Below are 22,233 nucleotides of genomic sequence, written 5' to 3'. Positions count from 1 at the left end.
ACACACAAAATAAAGGATATAAAGTTTCAAAACTTCCTCCGAGTTTTTTTTTCAACCACAACCAATATGTCCACGGTAGACGTCTTGCTGTGCACATGCAGTGTGTGACACACTGACTTATCTACTGTGAGGACATGAAATGCGGTCCCTGTTTTCAACGAGGCTCTCGTTCAGTCTTTCTCAACCGCGGCCCCATTAGCGTTTGGGGGCTGGACAACTCCTTACTGCGCGGTGGGCGGGGCGGGGGGGGTGCTTTGCTGGGCCCTGGAGGCTGAGGGGCAGCATACTTAAGTCTCTACCCACCAATGTCAGCAGCTCTGACCACCCCTTCCCCCTCCAGTTGGCACTAAAACAGAATGTCTCCAGACGTTGCCAAAGGTCTCCTTTCGGGGCCAACGCACCTCCCTTTTAGAACCACTGTCTATCTGGAATACTCAAGCCTGGCAAAGTACGGGGTATGCCAGGTATTGGCAGGATGACGGAGAGAGCAGACGGGACCGCACCCCATCATCTCTAAGATTAAGAAGACGGGGCTGAAGTTACAAATCTAGGCCTCTAGGGGGTACTGTTGCTTCAGGGAATGCGCCCTGTTGTTTGTGAACGCCCAAGGCGAGAATTGCCAAAGGCTAAATTACGTCCCCAGATCCAGCAGTAAGAAAACAAATCGGGCCCACGTGGGGTTGAGGTAGGGTTTCTGGCAGGGAGCGAGAAGCCACAGCTCACCGATGAGGGTGGTTGGTTTTATATCTCGAACAATGGCTTCTAGGTTCTTCATTTCTTCATGTTCATGGGCAAATTCCTCTTTCTCCTGTGTTAAGGCAGCGCGTCCCTAGGCACAGCAAATAAAAAGGAATGATAAATCTGCCAGACACGTGCGACTCAAAGAAATTTCGGAATATTGCGCATATTATCCATCTTTGTGCTTAACATTTTCGTCTATTAACGCCTCCCAGCTGTTCTTAAAGTCTCCTTTCCAATTACCAGAGTATTATTTCATTCACTCTTGCAACAAAGATTTATGTATCAGACAATGTTCTAGGCAATGGGGATATAACAGTGAACAGAATAAAGTCTTTCCCTTATTTAATTATTATTTAGTATTTAAAATCTTAACTCTACAGACATTTATGAGAAACTGGCATTAACAAATAGCAAGGAAAAACATCATCTAAATAAAGATATTGTTTACTAGACATGATTTGTGTTGATAAAGCAGTGTCTTCGAGTGTGCAGAGCTGCTTCTAGCAGCTGCACAAATAACTTATGGACTACTCACTAAGAATGGAAATTGATGCCATATTTATATCATACTTTGATGTTCTACATAATTACTAGCTTTATATGTTTTTACTTTGTAATGTTCTGATTACAATTGTACCACGTATTGTGAGCTAGGAAACATCTAATTTAATACCCTAGCTACAAAAAAGAACGTAGGATGGCAGTGAGGAGTGTTGGCTGAAAATCTCGTCCTTCCTTTTTTTTTTTCCTTCTGCTCTTTCAGTATTGTATCTTTCCACATAATTAGTAGATCTGAAGATGAAATTCTCATCCACACTTCTACGACCAGGAATAAAAATCTGCTCAAATTAGAATTCTCCTCATTCATCTATTAGCCAATCTCCTGACTTCACTGAAGCTTTCATCAAAGAATGAGTGACACAATAGCTTTTTGTTCCCAGGAAGCAATAGCTAAATTAAGTGCACTACTTATTAAACTTGACTTTTAAATTATAAAAAAAATAATAATAATAACAATAATAATATTCTACCTACAAATTTTTAAGATTTTGACTACATAATAAATCACTACCTAACTTTATATGGTACTTTACAGCTTGTAAGTTGTTTTCACGTATTTCATTTGATCCCCTCAACAATTTGAAAAGTAGGGCAAATACAATTAGGTTTTTGCATGAGGAAACAGAGGCTCTGAGATATCAAGCAAATTGCCCAAGACAGGTGCTAGAAATCAGCCTTTCCAATAATACAGCACAGTACAGCCCTGGAGAAAACAGTTTACAAATGGTATATGTCAACTTGCATGCAAATCGTTAATCCTGAAGATGGCACAATATTCTTGCTTTAAAACGTTATTATCAGCCTAAATGGGAAAAGAATCTGCAAAAGTATAGGTATATGCATACATATAACTGAATCACTCTGCTATACACCTGACACTAACACAACACTGTAAATCAACTATCCTCCAAAATAAAGCACAAATTTTTATAAAAAGGTTATCATTTTATTTTTGAAAGTAATACATGTGAATTATAGATAACTTGAAACATATGAACCTCTTTGCACTCGTTTCATCTACAAAATAAGAGTAATTAGAATTTCTACCTCATCAGCTTTTCAGCAAATTAAATAACACATCTAAAGCACTTAGGACTGTGCCCAGTTTTTAACAAGAACTCAAAGTTAGTTGTTATAATTAAAATTTTTGTGAAGAAGAAAAAAACATAGTTCTAGCACTTATAATTCTAGTACCTTTTTCTGAAGTCTGCTGTAAAGTGCTATTTCTGTATCACTGTTTTCTGTCATGAGCATGACTTTAGAGCTAACAGCATCCTAATAACAGAATTCACCATTACGCACTGCTGGGCTCTAAAAAGTTTCATCTGGGCTTCCCTGGTGGCGCAGTGGTTGAGAATCCGCCTGCCGATGCAGGAGACACGGGTTCGTGCCCCGGTCCGGGAAGATCCCACATGCCGCGGAGCGGCTGGGCCCGTGAGCCATGGCCGCTGCGCCTGCGCGTCCGGAGCCTGTGCTCCGCAACGGGAGAGGCCACAACAGTGAGAGGCCCGCATACCGCAAAAAAAAAAAAAAAAAAAAAAAAAAAGTTTCATCTTACCTCTTCCTCCCTGCACAACAAAATATACTACATCTGAGACACTGAAAAATCATCTTTTTTAACACTAACTGGAAAAGATATCTGTAATCCTCACATTCACTGCCTCATTATTTACAATAGCCAAGAAATGGAAGCAACCTAAGTGTCCATCAGTGGATGAATGGACAAAGAAAATACACATGCACACACATGGGAATATTATTCAGCCATAAACAAAGGAAATCTTGCCACGTGTGACAACGTGGGTAGACCTTGAGGGTATTATGCTAAGTGAAGTAAATCAAAGAAAGACAAATACTATATGATCTCACTTTTACGTGGAACCTGAAAAAACAAAAAGCAAACAAACCAACAACAAACTCATAGATACAGAGAACAGACTGGTGGTTGCCTGAGGCTGGAGAGGCAAAAATGCGTGAAGGGGGTCAAAAGGTACAAACTTCCAGCTATAAGATAAATAGGTCCTGCGGGTGTAATGTACAGCATGCTGACAATAGTTAATAATACTGTATATCGAAAGTCGCTAAGAGAGCAGATATTAAAAGTTCTCATCACAAGAAAAAAACATTTGTAACTAGGTGTGATGATGCATGTGAACCAGAGTTACTGCGGTAATCATTTCACAATCTATACAAACGTTGAATGATTATGTTGTACACCTGAAACTAATATAACATTATACGTCAATTATATCTCAATTTTTTAAAACCTTATTTAATTCATTGCAAACCAAATTTGGTTTCCTGTTTCATATTCACTTCAGGAGAGAACATTCTAGGCTCTAGTAACATTAACTCAAATACTGTTAGTCTATATTCTTGTTCATCACGTTTATTAAAGAAAAAAATCAGTCAAGAGAATCATATAAATTCAGTCGCTATACTTTCATCAGGAAGCATCAAATCGTTCCATAAAACCTAACCATTATCATAGCCTTTTTACAACTTGTCATAGGTCTAACACAAATAGTTGATGTAAACCTCGACTGATTTTGTGAGTAACCACTAAATATTCTCAAACCATTCTTCTGTACTTATAATATTTTTAATTGCCTTTTAATAATATCAAAAATTATTACAATACTGAAATCTTTACAATTTGCGCTAAATGGGGGGTGAGGCTACCTGGTGCCCCCATCCTCCGCTCTCTCAGCTTCACAGCTGGGAAATTTATTTCATTTACCTATCTCAATCACAGAGATTAATTAAGCATCATCCTGGCGTGTAAAAAGCAGCTCGGCTTAATGGTCATTAGTCACAAATAAGAAAACAGAGGTATCTGCGCGCCACAAGAACCCTCCCGTCAAAGTTGTGATAATTCAGACTTTGATTTGGTCCCAGTTCCTCGTCTCTTTCTGGTGTCAGTGATTTTGCCATGATACTTTACAGTTCCTTTTACAAAAGGCAGAGTATACTTTCCTACCCCTTGCCTTTGGATTTGAACATGAGGCTTGCTCTGGTCCATAAAACGTGGGCTGAAATGGCAGTGTGCCAGTTCCAAGTTAGGCCTTAAGAGCCAATTGCTTTCTCTGCTTGTTCTCTTGTACCATCACCACTGCTTTGGAAGTACAAGCCAGCCTGCCGGTCCACGGACGATGAGCCTTGTGAAGCAGACCTGGACCCAGCCTGTAGCTCAGAGCCACCCAGTAGCATCATCACAGCCACCCACTCCAACCCACAGGTGTGGGAGAAAATAAATAATTATTGTTTGTACGTCACTGAGATTTTGTGGCTTTTGATAACACTGGAATGGCTAGCTGATACAGGGGATGATTTTCATTTGTTTTTCTTTCTTTTATTATTTTCTTTTTTTATTGAAGTACAGTTGAATTACAATGTTGTCTTAGTTTCAGGTGTACAGCGAAGTGATTCAGTTATATACTCTTTTTCAGATTCTTTTCCTTTATAGGCTATTACAAAATACTGAGTATAATAGTTCCCTGTGCTCTACAGTAGGTCCTTGCTGGTTATATATTTGGGGATGATTTTAATTTTGATTACACATTCCACCGTTTCTTTTTACCCAATGCTATTCCTATCTGTTGCTTGGAAAATAAGAGGTTCCTCAGTGAAGTAAGTCAGACAGAGAAAGACAAATATCATATGATATCACTCATAAGCAGAATCTTAAAAAAAGACACAAACGAACTTATTTACAAAACAGAAACAGACTTAGAGAACAAACTTATGGTTACCAAGGGAAGAAGGGATAGACTGGGAGTTTGGGACTGACATGTACACATTGCTTTATTTAAAATAGATTACCAACAAGGACCTACGGTACAGCACAGGGAACTCTGCTCAATACTCTGTAATAACCTAACTGGGAAAAGCATTTGAAAAAACAGCATGTGTATGTATAACTGAATCACTTGGCTGCACACCTGAAACTAACACAACATTGTTAATCAACTCTACTCCAATAAAAAACAAACATTAATAAAATAAAATAAAATAAGAGGTTCCTTTCTCCAAAATGATTTGATGAGAACACTTTTGCAATCCACCTGCTACCTCAATGCCCTTATTACTGCTTAGTTATTTGGCAAAAAAATAATCCTGCATAATTAGAAAAAAGAGAAATTCTGGTCATGGATAGGAATAAGAATCTGGAGCCATTTGACAGTTACCGTATGTATCTAAATTATTTCTGAACTCTCTCTGGAAGTAGTATAAACTAAAATTCATGACTATTTTCATTCTCACAACGAGGCAATTTCTAGGACACGTACTAAATAAAGCTGCAGCTTGGGGAGATATATTCCTGGGGAATAATAACCTTCAGCTTCCAGAATTCTAAGCTAACAGAGTTTTGGCTTGTTACTCTTTCCCAGAAACACATATACTCAATTGCAGGTATAAAGGAAAGTAACTACACTAAAATCGCACTAAGGTCCTACATGGCAAATACTGCAGAAATGCAAATTGCTCTTAGCACTACTTCCAGTACAATGGAGCCTAAAGGACTAAATTATAGGCCCCAGACTCCCTTGCAGCTAGGGTTTCCGCTTTCAACATAGCACTCACCAAGCTAATGTGCCTTCACAGGACCCTGAAGGAGAAATGCACATCATGAAGTGGTAGCCGTATGGCTCTTCTGGAAGCTCGTGGTGGTGGTGGTCGTTTCCAGGCAGCTGTGTTTCCAGTCTCTAGTTTCCAGTCCACCACCAACAGGTGGGTGCTAAGTAACAGTGGGTGGCAGCTACCATATCTGGCAACTTTCTTGTTTGTGGCCGAGCCCCTGATTCTCAAATGGGCAGGAACAGCTGCTCCTTTGTTAATGCAGTTAATGTGTTACAGGAACTATTCCTCACACTTCAGCCTGGTGCTTACTTCTTCAAAGGTTCAGAGATTTGCTTTTCAGGGTATCTACTGCTAGAACCTCTGCTAGGTTCTCTAACAAAGAAAAACTACCTCAGGGTAACTATTCACCGACTCCAAACCAACTACAGTCATCTCAATGCAATGTACTGTAATATTGAGAGCTGCTGGTAAAATGTGTATCTCTTCGAGAAGACTGAATGAATCACTGGGTTTTGCCTCTTGGTCTTTTGGTTTCCACCTGACAAAGTTTTAAGTATTATGCAAATACATTCCATCAAAGGGATAACCAGTACTGAATATGGTCAAGGAATTACCATATGTCCTAGATCTTTCTTTCACTGTTATATTAATGCATTCTAGTATCAAGTTTTCTTCTTTAATAACAGTAAACTATTATCATTAATCTTTATCTGTGGTTTACTTTGAAACAGAAAGCAGAAACCCCAATGAAAGGGTTGTGAGCAAAAAGGACATTTATAAGATTTTCAGGGTTATTAACAGAATAAGAATAGGAAGTACTAAAAATAGTTTAAGAGGAAATATACCACGGATTTGTTTATTTCAGAAAATGTTTGGGTTCACAAAACAATAGATCCCACACAATCCATGGTAAAGCACTGTGGTCCACAGTAAGAAACCGAAGAATTAGCAGCTCACAGTGAAGGCTTGCTGAAAGCATCTGGGTGTTCCCAGTCTGAGGAAACAACCCGTTCTTGACCATTTAGCTACTGACAAACAACACGCCAATGAGAATATATCTAAACTGCTTCTGCTATACAGTTCTAAATAAACTTGCATATGATCTCCATAAAAATGGAAATCTATTCATTTTCATTATATTACCAAGCCAAGAAGTAGCCTCCCACATGAGAAAATAAAACTAGCGTGAGGGCTTCCCTGGTGGCACAGTGGTTAAGAATCTGCCTGCCAACACAGGGCACACAGGTTCGAGCCCTGGTCTGCGAAGATCCCACATGCCGCGGAGCAACTAAGCCCGCACGCCACAACTACTGAGCCTGCGCTCTAGAGCCCGCGAGCCACAACTACTGAGCCCGTGCGCCACAACTACTGAAGCCCGTGCACCTAGAGCCTGTGCTCTGCAATAAGAGAAGCCACCGCAGTGAGATGCCAGAGCACCGCAACAAAGAGTAGCCCCCGCTCGCCACAACTAGAGAAAAGCCCACGCACAGCAACGAAGACCCAACGCAGCCAAAAATAAATAAATTTATTAAACAAATAAATAAATAGAACTAGCATGAGAGTAAAAGTCTTAGAAAAGTTTTACTAGCAGCTGAAATAACCAAATTCAACCTTGCATAATATGAATTGAACAGCTGCTACAAGTAGCATGTAAATGAGAGAAGAGGGTCTAGTCTGTTTATATTGAATGTGGACCTACAAATCCATAATGTGAAATGAATTTAAAAGATGCTGAATAATCTGAAGGTGGGAGAGACATAATCCTCATTTTCTTAGTTCAATAATTCAAAATATTGTCCTGAGCTTACTGTCCCGGATTGTCCCAAACAGCAAATTAAACATTTTAAAATGTATTTCACAACTGTTGATTGTGGTCAAGATAAACTAAAATGTATTTCACAACTGTTGATTGTGGTCAAGATAAACTGATATAAATTGTGATAAATTTTGTTGGCTTAGGGACATGAATAAATAACTAGTAGCAGAATACCTTCTAATAGCAAACAGCAAATACATTTATGTTACTTCTGAAAACCTTTAATGATATACAAAAAAATTAAAGAAAAGCTCCCCACTTAGACACAATAAATACCATCTACAAATGTGGGGGACTGAACGTGGGACTCAGGGTCAGTATGGAGAAGTCCTTAGGCCCTTCCATTCACGCATGACCTTGGGCGAGTCCTGTGATACTTCTACAGATGTTGGCTTCTCCATCTAGAAAACGGTTTGGATTGCTGATGGAGACAGTGTAATAAAAATGAACCTGATGTGGACTTTCTAAAGCCAACTGAGTGCCAGGCTCACCTGAGGGACAATAGATTCCCGAGCCCTGCTGCCACATTCAAATCCAGGACGAGGCCCTGGAATCTGTATTTTTTAAAGCTTCTCAGATGATTCCAGTGATGAGCCAGTTTTTGGAATCACTGCACTAAAGGATTTATCAGATCTCTACCAGAAGCATTTTTTTTTTTTTTGCGGTACTTGGGCCTCTCACTGCCGTGGCCTCTCGCGTTGCGTATGGAGCACAGGCTCCGGACGCGCAGGCTCAGCGGCCACGGCTCACGGGCCCAGCCGCTCCGCGGCATGTGGGATCCTCCCGGACCGGGGCACGAACCCGCGTCCCCTGCATCGGCAGGCGGACCCTCAAACCACTGCGCCACCAGGGAAGCCCCAGAAGCATTTTTAAAAGGTATGTGATCTGTTTTCAAAAAAGTATAAAATGATGAGTTCTAAAGAAGGAAAGCTACAGAATAATGCAAAAGCACAGATTTCTAGTAGTGCTCTTTTTGCTGGCAACCTGAGATATAACGAAAAGTATTTAAAGAGTTTAAACCACCTAAGTTTCCTGGAATGAGCAGCAAATCATCAAGAAGGTAGAAAAACATTATAGGAAAAGATGTATGCTTTTATCATGAACATCTTACTTTATTAATCATAGTAACAGCACTGGCAGCTCCTAGCCACTAAAGCCAGAACTTGGCCAGAAGACATCCATCTAGAAAGAAACATAAATTACCTACAGCCTCAGCCCCAAAGGCTTAATTCTTGGTGGTGACTTAGGGAACGCAGGGAGAATAAGTAATGAAAAGCCAGAAATCATGCAAACTAGGATCACTCAAGGGCTCTACTTGCCAAAAACAGAAAAATCAAAAGACAAAAATAAAGGTCTCCCAAGTATTTTCTATACCACTTTCAAAGTTGATGTGATGATCTGGTTTAGATTAAAAACTATTGGAATGTGACATTCTCTAGATCTGTAATATTCAGGCAAATGTCTTTTACCTTCGGACTTCTATTTTCTGTGCCAATGGCTCACTTTTCTTCTCTTTTCAAAATCCAATTTGGAATCTACCTTGTTTATGCCCTATCGCTTCAGCTGAATGTGGATACAGATTTCTTATCAGTTCAGTCTCCCTAGTCAGGATCCCTTGCTGAAACTGTGCCCTTCGTTTGGCTACGTGCACGTGGGCACTTTTTATCTCAGAACCCCCCAATTCTAGGGTGTGTCTTTTATGAAGAGTCTCTAGTTACACCAAATGTTCTACAAATAGCTGGGAGTTTCTGTTTTTTTTTTTTTTTTCTTTGCGGTACGCGGGCCTCTCACTGCTGTGGCCTCTCCCGTTGCGGAGCACAGGCTCCGGACGCGCAGGCGCAGCGGCCACGGCTCACGGGCCCAGCCGCTCGGCGGCACGTGGGATCCTCCCGGACCGGGGCGCGAACCCGCGTCCCCTGCATCGGCAGGCGGATTCTCAACCACTGAGCCACCAGGAAAGCCCTGGGAGTTTCTTTTGAATATTATTATTTCTTTGGTTTTCCCCCCGCCACCCCTTGTTCTGTGCCGATTCTTAGTACAGAAGATACAACCATACAACCTTTCTCAAAAGCAACATTTGCTCTGCTGGGGGTGGGGAGGAAGGTGGCAAAGACTGTCAGGATTTTGAGTTAGCATTTCACGACCCAGGAGAGGTATACAAAATTACTTGTGCACTGCCACTGACAGCTGCACTCCTCCCTACGCACAGGTACTAGAAGAGCTCTGGAATCCATGCTTGGGCCACCTGCCCCATTTTACTGGCCTGTTTCTGCTGTCGTGTCGATAGGTTATCGCAGTTGAATCCGGCCCCTCTTCATCTGAAGACAGAGCCTGTCGGTCAATAACGTCCCACCTGCAGCGCCAGTGTGTGTGCTTGCTAAAGAGCTCAGAGCTGAGTTTCATCACCTCAGGGACAGATTAAAAGAAGATGAACGACGTGACAAAAGGGTTTTCCACGTGAGAGCGTAACCAAGGGGTCATAACTGAAGGTAAGTGGTGCTTAACTCCATCAGCATTTAATTTTGTATTTGCTAAAATTCAATGTCCATAACTGTCTGACTGTCTAAAAGACTGGTGTATAGAATCTTCTGCTTCGGCGCTTTTTAGTACCTACATATATAGTGATCATGCTCCGTAAGAAATGGAAAAGAGGGAGGAAAAAAAGCAAGCCAGAGATACTTTTCACCAAGCGTCAAAGTTTCTTAGAAATCACAATTTTTTTTTTTAACCACAGTGTATGCGATGTATTAACCATCATTCAAGGTGGTGACAGTATCACTGGCTACAATTCTGATAATATCACAGGGGAAAGGAAAACTTTTTCCATACAGCATGGAGTTTCAAGCCCTAGACCTAAAGATTAAACTCTCAGGAAGGAAATAACTACCCTTACAACCTATAAAATACTTTGATTTACTAGTTCTTTCTTACAGGAACCACACACTTAACTATAACTGTAAAGCAAAAAACTTTTTTAATAATTGAAAACAGAGGGCTTCCCTGGTGGCGCAGTGGTTGAGAATCCGCCTGCAGATGCAGGAGACACGGGTTCGTGCCCCGGTCCGGGAAGATCCCACATGCCGTGGAGCAACTAAGCCCGTGAGCCATGGCCGCTAGGCCTGCGCGTCCGGAGCCTGTGCTCTGCAATGGGAGAGGCCATGGCAGTGAGAGGCCCGCATACCGCAAAAAAAAAAAAATAATTGAAAACAGAACTGTGCAAAACAGAACAAAATAAAATAAAAATAAAATAAAATACTATAATCCTGTGTTAGATGAAGTCTATCCTTCATGATATCTATTAATACCCTACGTTTTATTTTGGGGTTTTCTGCATTAGCATTCACTTGATTTCTTAGTGAAAGCCAAGAGATATTTATTTAAGAAAAAGATTAAGTCTGGATGGGTTTGTTTTGTGGATTCTCGTCCTCCCTAAAAACGCTCCACATTATCCTTGTGAAATGCAAATACTAGTCATATGCTGGGAGTGCTCCTTTTTTATCCTTTCTTTACTGTATTTATTCCCCCTCTAATTTTTATTTTGGAAGGATTTCTTTTAAACCAAGTATTCGTTTGTTTATATTAAAACGGACTAATCTTAGTGGGCTAAATAGTATGTCAACTGTTTCTTGCTTTAAGACACTAAACTAAGATATCTGAGTATTATCAGTGACCAAATCATCCATTTCAATCAACCTTACTGATACTAATGAATTATTTAAAACATTGATAACTATAGCACATATGGATATGAGGTAAATGATAGAAAATGCTATAGAGGTGGAGCTGAAAACAAAAACTGAAAACAGACAACACATTAGAACAAGAATTATCTAGTCTGATGATGACATAACTCCATAAATGTGCTAACCTCACAGTGTTACTTTACAGTTTTTGGTTTTATGGGTTTAAAGACTGAAGGAGTTTGACTAATAAAAAACTTTAAGATATTTTTTACATATTATAAACAGCTGCATGTAAGTTAATGAAATTAATAAAATGATTATTATTGGTTTTCAAGAGAGGGTGTAAAAACTACTAAGAATAAAGGATAACAAGCACCAAAAAAATCGTGCAAAACTGAAAGCAAGATTATACCAATTTAGTAGTCACTCTAAGATTTATTAGTTCTGCCACAAAAATCAACGTTATAATTTTGATGGTTTAAAAACATGAAAGAGAAAGTGGTGAATTGAAGTTTCATATGTTTCTCTTACTTGAAATAGCACAAAAACTATTAAATACACAAGAATCTTTTAAAACATAACTTTATTTATCTTGGGAAGCAGAATATATGCAGCTCTTTATTTTGGCAAGTAAAAGACATGAAGTAAGAGTGACTGATTAGGTCTCGGCAACAATTTCACAGTTATTCCAAATACCAGTCATGCTGTAATACATGTCATTCCAAGTACTGTAATCCATGGAATTTGGAGCCTCAGTTCAGTCAATCTATGTTAAAAGTACTTGAGATGCTAACATCTAGAATTTGTTTGAAGATTTCCCATTGAAATGTCATGAGAAATCATGAAAGAAAACCATGGTCGTGGGCTTTCACCTTCTTTGATTCTTGCACGTATTACTATTACCTCCCGAAGCACAGCACAGTTTGTACAGCTTTTTCCATGGCTCCCACTATATACACACGATGATCCTCAAATCTCCACCTCTGGGAGCTCAGGCCCTCTTCCTGAGTATCAGTCTTGTCTCTCCAACTGCCAAAGGGACACCTCTATCTGAGGTCTCCACGGGCACCTTAAACTTGCTATGTCCGAAACTGGTCTCATTATCTTTCCCTTAAACCGGCCTATTCTTTATTCTTTTTTTTTTTTAAAAAAAAAAAAACATGAATGGCTACATCACTTACCTAGACCCCCAAGGAGTCCTGCTAGATTTCTTCCGCTGCTCTACTCCTCCTTCCGTATTTAACTGATTACTAAGTATGCCAATCCTATATCCTAAGCATCTACTGAATCAAACACCTGTCACGGACCCTCCCAGTCACTGCTTTATTTCAGACCTTAATTCACTTTGGTCTGCATCACTGCAACGGCTTTGTAACTAGTTTCTTAGCTTCACCTCATTTCAGCCCATCCTCCAGAAGACCATCAGAGTGACAAGAGCCTGAAAACCGCTCACGTTCAGGACTGAGAAGAGCCTTCATCACCTGTCACTCGATTCCTTTCAATCCTAATCCCTCAATGTCTCTCCTCGCAAAATATTTTCCTTTGCAAATGCTGTTCTTCTGCCCGGAAGGCACTCATTCATTAATTCATTTATTAACTACACATTTATTGTCAATTACTAGACACTAGCAGGGCTCTGAAGATAGAGAGGTAGAAGACACCATCCGTCCGTCCGTCCGGAGCTTCAATCAAGGTCTCAGAGTGAACTTGCCATCCAACTTCCCTTACCTCAGCTTTGCATATAAGAAGTTTCAGATGTCTATGGAGACTCGAGATCAACGCCCAACTCTTCCTTTCAGACTCAGCTGGAGAGACACCTTGTCTTGGAACCGCCCTCAGCCTCCCTGTTCTCTGTAGTGCGGTGGAAGCACCATGTCCTGTGTACCCCTGGCACCAAGGACATATTTCTATAACATTGTCAGGTGGATTTGTAACTCTTGGCTTGTTCGAGTTTTTCCCACTAGGCTGGGAGCCTCCTGACATCAAGGGCCTTACTGTGTCCCCACAAGTATAAAGCCTGAGCCACAGATGATTTCACTCAGTAAATGTTATTTCACGACAGTATACGTCACGTGGCCACAGTGTACAATTTTTTAGAGTTACGCTGCTTCTTTAAAGCAATAGGAATTTTAAGCCAACAAACTTAAAACTTTATTTCTTATACTGTAAACAATTACACTGTTATTATTTATTGTTAATAAAATTAATAAAATTATTATTATTTGGTCCCAGGAGATGTTACAAAGGTACTTTCTGTTTTGTTTCACGGTTTTATAGATACTCACGTTCTACAAACAGTTATGCATATACTTTTTCTTCATTTAAAGCAAAATTTCTTGATCTATATCTTTTTAAAAATGAACATTCTTCTAGCTTTAAAGAAACACAATTATTAAGGAGAATCTGGAATATGGAGAAAGGCACTAAAAATAAGTTTTAAAGTAATATGTATGTGATGCATTTCTTTTAAAGCAAAATAGTTACATATACATAATATAGTGTTTTCCTGTTTTCACTTGACATTATATTATGAATCCTTTAATGTTATTTATAGCTCTTTGAAAATAACTTTAAGCCTGTAGATTACAGGGGCTACTCCCCAATTCCTGACACAATTATCCTTTATTTAGGTAAGTATAACAACATACCACTGTTATAATTAATGTATGATAAAACATTACACAAATGTAAATAGTGCTGTGATGACACCCTCACACGTAAAACACTGTACACATCTCTAGCTCTACGGTAAAGATTCTTAGAATGGAAACTGTTGGGTCAGAAGCATAAACTTTTCAAGACTGGATACACATAAAACAGCTTTCCAGAAAGTCAGCACACATTCACATCTGTTTCTATATTAAATTCCTGGGTACACCGCTTATCGCTGGGTTTTTAAAAAACTCACCCTCAGGTGGAAGGGAGATTTCCAAGTGTGTTTTCTCTAGCAGTTTAAGGAAGGGTGAGTGATGAGGACGCCGGCAGGGGTGATAATAATGCCTTACAACTGTGTCCTGGTCCCCTTCCTACTCTCACCTCGCTCCCCGCAGAAACCCTATAAAGCGGACACGACTGTCTCCATTAAAGCTGGGAGACCACCTCAAGGAAGTTAACGCCAAAGCAGCCCACTTACTAAAGTTCTTCTCAGGAAGTACCACTAAAACGCTCAAGACTCCGGTTAAGAGAGAGTAGCTGGTAAAAGAGTAGCTGTTTCATTCTTTTCCCCTCCTTTCTTTCCAGCCAGTGTGCAACCCGACAAGACAGCCCCTAGTGAACGGAGCCGGACCAAAGCGTTTCACCGCCTCGCTTGGAAACTAAACTGGTTCACGTGGGCAGACAAACGATGGCGCTGCAGAAAGCCCACCCGCATCACAGGCAGATAGGACAGCCGAGCCATAGTTTTCTTGTTTATTCAGAAGAGGGTCCGCATTACCGTGTGGCACGGTCATTAGTGTGCAATGGCTACTCTTTCATTAACACAGTGCTGGAGGTGAGGCAGGTGGAAACAGTAGCTGTCTTTGAGGTGGGCATCCGCCATGGGATACTGATCAAAATACTGCATCTGGTTAAAAATGACAAATTCTTACCTTAACTATTAATCCTTTCGAGTCCACCAACCATATCTTCCTCGTGGCTTTCTCCTTTGGCAAGCCTTCCTTCTCCATGGCCATGACAATCAAGTGGGCGATCCCTAAGGCGGCCTGAAAAGCACACATGTGTCAAGTTGTTCCACAGGATCCCTCACCCAGAGTTACACTTCACCTCATTTCCTCACTGTGAACAAGGAAGTACAAGACGTCTCTATTGAGCGAAGGAGCGATATTCTTCGGTGCTACCGGGAGTGAAGTATTTTCCTCACATTTGGGTTCTGCTAAAGGACAATTATTTCCTCCTCTTATTACAACAGAATCACTATTATGCTGCTTTATACTGAGCCACAGATAAACCAGTGATATCCTTGGCCGTCAGCCTCTTTCACCTTGTTCATCCAATTAAGATTTCCCCTAACAAGAAAATACTGAATTTAAAATAACGAACTGCTCGACCCTGCTTAGGAGACGGCACTGCTTATTGCTCCGTTCAAGCTCTGCTCACTGAACTGGAAGAATGAAGCCTGGTCATTTGGATGAGAACTTGACCAATTAGGCAATAAAATGTTACACTTAAAATACGCGTTCCTGAGCATGTATTTACTCTCTTAATTTGGACAGAGAAAGTACTGTGAGATTTCTTGCAAGATTAAAGGAATCAACTCCTTTGGCGTCAGATAAATGTGGTGATGATCTGTGGGATTTCCAAAACCTTTTCAGAGACAAACAAGGGCCAGTGTTCAATCATCCAAGCATGAATACCTCTCTCCTGCTGAGTGCCAAGAACTGGCCTGTGGCGTTCAACAAAACCCTTTGGAAATTTAAAGAAGTTTACGAAAATTAAGTACAGCACGTAACAATTCACAGAAAGAAAAAAAAACCCTCAAATTTTAATGAGCTGTCATTTAACCTCGATTTTTATTCTGATGTGAAAATAAATTTGGGACTTACACCCTGTATACTTTCACACGTTTATATCTTGGCATGTAAGTTTTAGCATCATGCATTTTGCTTTATTTTAAGAGCAAGTAAAATCAAACGCAACACAGTATACACAGTTTCTTCCAGTGTAATACATTTATTCATAATCCCATTAAATTTGAAAATTTAAGGCTTCTTAAAATATGTATAGCCACAAAGTATCTCCCTGTTTATTACATTCTATAATTCTAAAAAGATTTTGGCAGTTTTCTCACAAGAAGCTCAAAGTAAATTGACATTTTAATTTCTATTTTGGGGTGAATTATTATAACTCGAGTCTAATTTTCTTCTTTCAAATGATTAACCCATAGAAAAGGAGAACAGGAAACAGCATTATTTTGTATTCCTGCCATCTCTTTCCAACAGCTTTAAATGTTTTAGTTCTTTTGCATGTGAATGCTTATACTGCATGATGAATCTTCGAATCAGAATAGTTTTTCTAAGAAACTTCTATATAGTTACGTATGTGCACAATGAACTGTGAGTCAAGTTAAGAAAATTTTGGTATGTGACACTGGAGGATACTAAAAGTTAGCATCAGCTATAACAGCTTAAATACTTAAAGGTTTCTATATATACTTAGTCATACATTGGAAACTTTTTTGGTTCCTGCATGGCACCTTAAACATGCCTAACAAAAACCCACGGCAACATTTGATAATCCGACAAATTGAAAACTGTGAACATATCTCTGTGCCTCTAAAGTCTCCGGTGAAAAATTAATATGCCTCAATACGTAATCTGAAGAATCTTTCAGTAAAACCTATAGTTTCAATAAACTAAACATTTGAGAGACCACCTCAAACTTCAAATTCATGAGTAATTAGAATGAAAGTTATGTTCACTAGTGTAGGAGAACGTAAGCCCTACATAAGGCAGGTACCTCTCCAGCTCCTTGGAATAGTATTGTTTGATCAGACAGCTTATTCTTGGTTATTCGAAGGGCTGCAAGGATGCCAGCAACTGCGACAGATGCCGTTCCTGCAACAAGAAACACCCTGAGCAATCGTCACAGGGGCGCTGCCGCATCCCGAACCCCAAGCCTCAAACTGATACTCATGTCTCGAAATCATCACACAACAGGTTAACTGGTGCAGAAAAGGAACCTGCGGTTGTCTGACCCCACGCTTGCCATCGACGTGAAATTCTCAGGCTACTGACAGCTGTCTTTTAAGATAGCAACTTACGACTGTTGAAAACTTTCCAAAAAAGAAGGTTCTGTGGCTGAATTTGGTGATGCAGTGACTAAGAACCTGCCGGAGAGGATGTGGAGAAGAGGGAACCCTCCCTACACTGTTGGTGGGAATGTAAGTTGGTGCAGCCACTGTGGAAAGCAGTATGGAGGTTCCTCAGAAAACTAAAAATAGAGCTACCATAGGATCCAGCGATCCCACTCCTGGGCATATATCCGGAAAAAACTATAATTTGAAAAGATTCATGCACCCCTATGTTCCTAGCAGCACTATTCATAATAGCCAAGAGAAACAATCTAAATGTCCATTGACAGAAGAATGGATAAAGAAGGTGTGGTATATACGTATATACAATGGAATATTACTCAGCCAGAAAAAAGAACAAAATAATGCCATTTGCAGCAACATGGATGCAACTAGAGATGATCACACTAAGTGAAGTAAGTCAGACAGAGAAAGACAAATATCATATGACATCACTTACATGTGGAATCTAAAAAAAAATGATACAAATGAACTTATTTACAAAACAGAAATAGAGTCACAGACGTAGAAAACAAACTTATGGTTCCCAGCGGGGAAAGGTGGAGGGGGAGGGATAAATTAGGAGTGGGAGGTTGGGTCTAGCAGATGTAAGCTTTTATCTATAGGATGGATAAGCAACAAGGTCCTACTGTAGAGCACAGGGAACTATATTCAACATCCTATGATAAACCATCATGGAAAAGAATATTTTTAAAAAAGAATGTATATATATTCAAACTGAATCACTTTTCTGTACAGCAGTGGTTAACACAACATTGTAAATCAACTACACTTCAATTTTAAAATAAATAAATAGATAGATAGATAAATAAAAAAGAACACGGGGTTTAGATTCTTAGGTGGATTTCCAGCTCAACCTGTTTACTAGCTGAATGAATTTAGAGAAATCACTGCATCCATCAGTTTGCTCAGCTGTAAAATCACTGTATTATATGAGATCAAAAAATACTAAGTGCTTCCGGAGCCTGTGCTCCGCAACGGGAGAGGCCACAACAGTGAGAGGCCCGCATACCGCAAAAAAAAAAAAAAAAAATACTAAGTGCTATTAGAGAATTTAAATGTTTTCATCTTCAACTGGAAAAATGAACAGTTAATAGCAACACAAAGCTGATGTTGGTGCAGGCTTTAATCAGCTTCCTACCTATGAGAAATCACTGGTGAATCCCAAAGACGTTGGACAAAATTAATGGAAAAATTATTTAGGATAAAAGCTGAGCTTTCCTCACCATGCCTCATGGTAGTAGAAACTTCACCAGTTCTAATTTTATTACTTTGCCATATAAGCTTTCACAGATCACAGAGCAGTTCTTTCACTTTGAACGTAATTACACGGCTCAATGTTTTCAAGGTTCACGTCTGAAATATAACTCTGAAGCTTCCTGCAGTACCTCCCTGTTGTATCTATAATTTACTCCTCTAAAGTAACACTCTACCTATGATTCCTAGATCACTCAGCTGGGCAGTATAGCCTAGTGAAACTTTAAACACCCTCATTTAGTTAAAAAAAAAATAAAAATAAACCAAAAAACATAGATTAGAGTAGGTTGAAGAGTGACACAATGAAGTGTTACGTATGCCAAGTACCGAAGATGCGTTAAACATTTCACCATCGGTAGATCTGTTCTTTTTTTTTTTTTTTTTTTTTTTTTTTTTTTTTTTTTTTTTGCGGTATGCAGGCCTCTCACTGTTGTGGCCTCTCCCGTTGCGGAGCGCAGGCTCCGGACGCGCAGGCTCAGCGGCCACGGCTCACGGGCCCAGCAGCTCCGCGGCATGTGGGATCTTCCCGGACCGGGGCACGAACCCGTGTCCCCTGCATAGGCAGGCGGATTCTCAACCACTGCGCCACCAGGGAAGCCCAGATCTGTTCTTTTGAACCTTTTGATTATTTGCTTCTTTCTCATAGAATTTGGTAGTCACAAATAAGATCACAATAAATGATTAATTATTGAAGAGCTGTGTGTCTCTTGCTTGTTTTTTATTTAGGAACACAAATATAAAATGCTTGCAACTCTGAGCCTCCATGCAACACATTAGGAATTGCAGTAAGTCACACATCACACAAAGGCCACTCTTCTATATATTATTTACGATGAAAGTCTGTGTAAAAATAAGGCTGATCTACGTAAGAAAGATACCATGGCAGGTTTAGAATGGTATTTGCCTCATACATCAAGATAGATTGACTAGAGTTGTTAAGCAGATGAAAAGAGAATTATAATTAGAGAGGTACAGCTATCCAGCCACTAGATGAACACTTATTCACAAAGAGCATCTCAAGCTGTCTCTACATTATTGGCCAGAAGTTTGGATTTAAGGGACTCTAAGCTCCCTTCCAACTCTGAGATTCTGTAACTTTAAGGGTCTCTGCAGATTCTACCAGCACCTCAAGATTTAACCAGTTGAGTCAAAGTTGAAGTATCATCAACAATCACTGTGTTTGTACTATTGTTTCGATTTTTAAATAGAAGTGGGCATTTAAGGATAGACAGAATAAAATATTGCAAAAGATACTAGCTATAATGTGTGACATTTTTATATGGTTATGCTACATTATCTGCACTAAAATTCAGTATGTTTTAAGTTCAGACATATTACCCCAAATAAGGCAAAATAAGCCTCTATCTACACTGGATATCAGAGCCTTATATTTAAAAGTATATTTTATGGGGATTCCCTGGTGGTGCAGTGGTTAAGAATCCACCTGCCAATGCAGGGGACACGGGTTCGAGCCCTGGGCCGGGAAGATCCCACATGCCGCGGAGCAACTAAGCCCATGTGCCACAACTACTGAGCTTGCACTCTAGAGCCCACGTGCCACAACTATGGAGCCCATGTGCCACAACTACTGAAGCCCGTGCACCTAGAGCCCGTGCTCGGCAACAAGAGAAGCCCCCACTCACTGCAACTAAAGAAAACCTGCTCACAGCAATGAAGACCCAACGCAGCCAAAAATAAATAAATAAAATAAATAAATTTTTTTAAAGTATATTTTCTAATATTTCCTGAGGACATAATGAAACATGTAAACTTCTCTTTACAGAATTAATTAACAAAATTAAAAATATTTAGCACTACCAAAAGGTGAACTTGAACATGATTCTTCTGCATGACCTGGTCCTACCGCCTGATACCGCCTTGATTTAAATTTCACTGCAATCAAGGGAGTAAATGTGGCAAGTTGATATTACATAAAAATGTGAGTCTCCACATTAAATTGTGCCAAAGTAGCTTCTGCTCTGAGATTGAAAACTAAACTTTTAGGAAATGAAAGACAGGTTAAAGTTTATCTTTGTACTATCACTTCTAAAGAGTACTTAATATTTAACATTGTTGGCGAGATACTAAAGAGTCAACCTTAAAAGTTTAGAAACTTCTACTCGTCTTTGTGTACATTACAACTTTAACATTAAGTCACCAGTTATGCTGTCCCTTTGCTGTGGTTATTAAATATCAGTCTTACTTTTTATCAAAGAATCACTTCTACTAATGCAATTCACTTGTTAAACCTGATTAGACTTACTAAATAAAACTAGTAAAGAAGACTTATGTATAATCAAATTATTACAGCGCTTTAGTAAATAAATAAATCAGGTGAATTACAAGAACTAGAAGCAGGAGAAGGATGAATAAATGTGTTTAAGCACAGACTGAGGCATTTAGGGTCCCCTCCCCAGTCCTGAGAGTGACGGTGAGAGGTCCGGGGTCCCTACCCCGGTCCTGGGGGTGACTGTGAGAGGTCCGGGGTCCCCTCCCCGGTCCTGGGGGTGACGGTGAGAGGTCCGGGGTCCCCTCCCCGGTCCTGGGGGTGACGGTGAGAGGTCCAGGGTCCCTACCCCGGTGCTGGGGGTGACGGTGAGAGGTCCAGGGTCCCTACCCCAGTCCTGGGGGTGACGGTGAGAGGTCCAGGGTCCCCACCCCGGTCCTGGGGCAGACGGTGAGAGGTCCGGGGTCCCTACCCCGGTCCTGGGGGTGACAGTGAGAGGTCCAAGGTCCCTACTCCGGTCCTGGGGGTGACTGTGAGAGGTCCGGGGTCCCCTCACCGGTCCTGGGGGTGACGGTGAGAGGTCCAGGGTTCCTACCCCGGTCCTGGGGGTGACGGTGAGAGGTCCAAGGTCCCTACCCCGGTCCTGGGGGTGACTGTGAGAGGTCCGGGGTCCCCTCACCGGTCCTGGGGGTGACGGTGAGAGGTCCAGGGTCCCTACCCCGGTCCTGGGGGTGACGGTGAGAGGTCCAAGGTCCCTAGCCAGGTCCTGGGGGTGACGGTGAGAGGTCCGGGGTCCCCTCCCCGGTCCTGGGGGTGATGGTGAGAGGTCCAGGGTCCCTAGCCCGGTCCTGGGGGTGACTGTGAGAGGTCCAAGGTCCCTAGCCCGGACCTGGGGGTGACGGTGAGAGGTCCGGGGCCCCCTCCCTGGTCCTGGGGGTGATGGTGAGAGGTCCAGGGTCCCTACCCCGGTCCTGGGGGTGACGGTGAGAGGTCCGGGGTCCCTACCCCGGTCCTGGGGGTGACTGTGAGAGGTCCAGGGTCCCCACCCCGGTCCTGGGGGCGACTATGAGAGGTCCAGGACCTCAGGCAAGAGAATACGCTGTGCAAGAAGAGCAAGTGCAGAGCCAGGGAGGCAGGGATGGCTGTGAAAAATCAGGGCTGAACATATAAGTTAGTTTTCCTTTCCCGCAACAAACGCTACTAAAACAACAGAAAGAAGATCTTAAAAAAATCAAAGAGACCAGCAGAAGAGGACAGCAAGACAATTTTAGAAGCTGGAAGGCAGACGGGCAAATGGCAACTGACTTCGTAGACGTGAGCAAGCTGAATTCACGGCCCGCCGTGGGGGATGCTACGAAGCAGTGGCCCCGACACAGCAGAACTCTCAAAGGGCCCGAGTGCAGGAGGCACCAAGCACCTCTGGAAGTGGGGATAAAAGAGGGGCTACACACAGGAAGCTGCTCAAAAATCTGCTAAGAAGTTGGCTGAACCCAGATCCGTTTCCCTCTCCTGTCGGCACACGGTTGACTCTCCCACACCCTGGAGGTTTACAAAGAAA

General features: G+C 41.1%; 1 protein-coding gene across 2 annotated transcripts in view; it reads right to left on the bottom strand.

Annotated features, from left to right (window-relative positions):
• The window catches only part of ME1 (malic enzyme 1), a 185,806-nt gene that overhangs the window by 16,256 nt on the left and 147,317 nt on the right, over positions 1 to 22,233 (bottom strand). For both annotated transcript variants that reach the window (XM_059083903.2, XM_067011227.1), the window contains exons 8-10: positions 16,837 to 16,934; positions 14,970 to 15,083; positions 724 to 829 (exon numbers count right to left, since the gene is read on the bottom strand). In XM_059083903.2, coding sequence (XP_058939886.1) covers positions 724 to 829; positions 14,970 to 15,083; positions 16,837 to 16,934 — 318 coding nt within the window. The remainder of the gene's footprint in view (positions 1 to 723; positions 830 to 14,969; positions 15,084 to 16,836; positions 16,935 to 22,233) is intronic.

The sequence above is a fragment of the Kogia breviceps genome, chromosome 13 (genome assembly GCF_026419965.1).
Source record: "Kogia breviceps isolate mKogBre1 chromosome 13, mKogBre1 haplotype 1, whole genome shotgun sequence".
NCBI lineage: Eukaryota > Metazoa > Chordata > Mammalia > Artiodactyla > Physeteridae > Kogia > Kogia breviceps.
The sequence above is the reverse complement of the archived record's forward strand: the minus strand, read 5'-3'. Positions and strand labels throughout refer to the sequence as shown.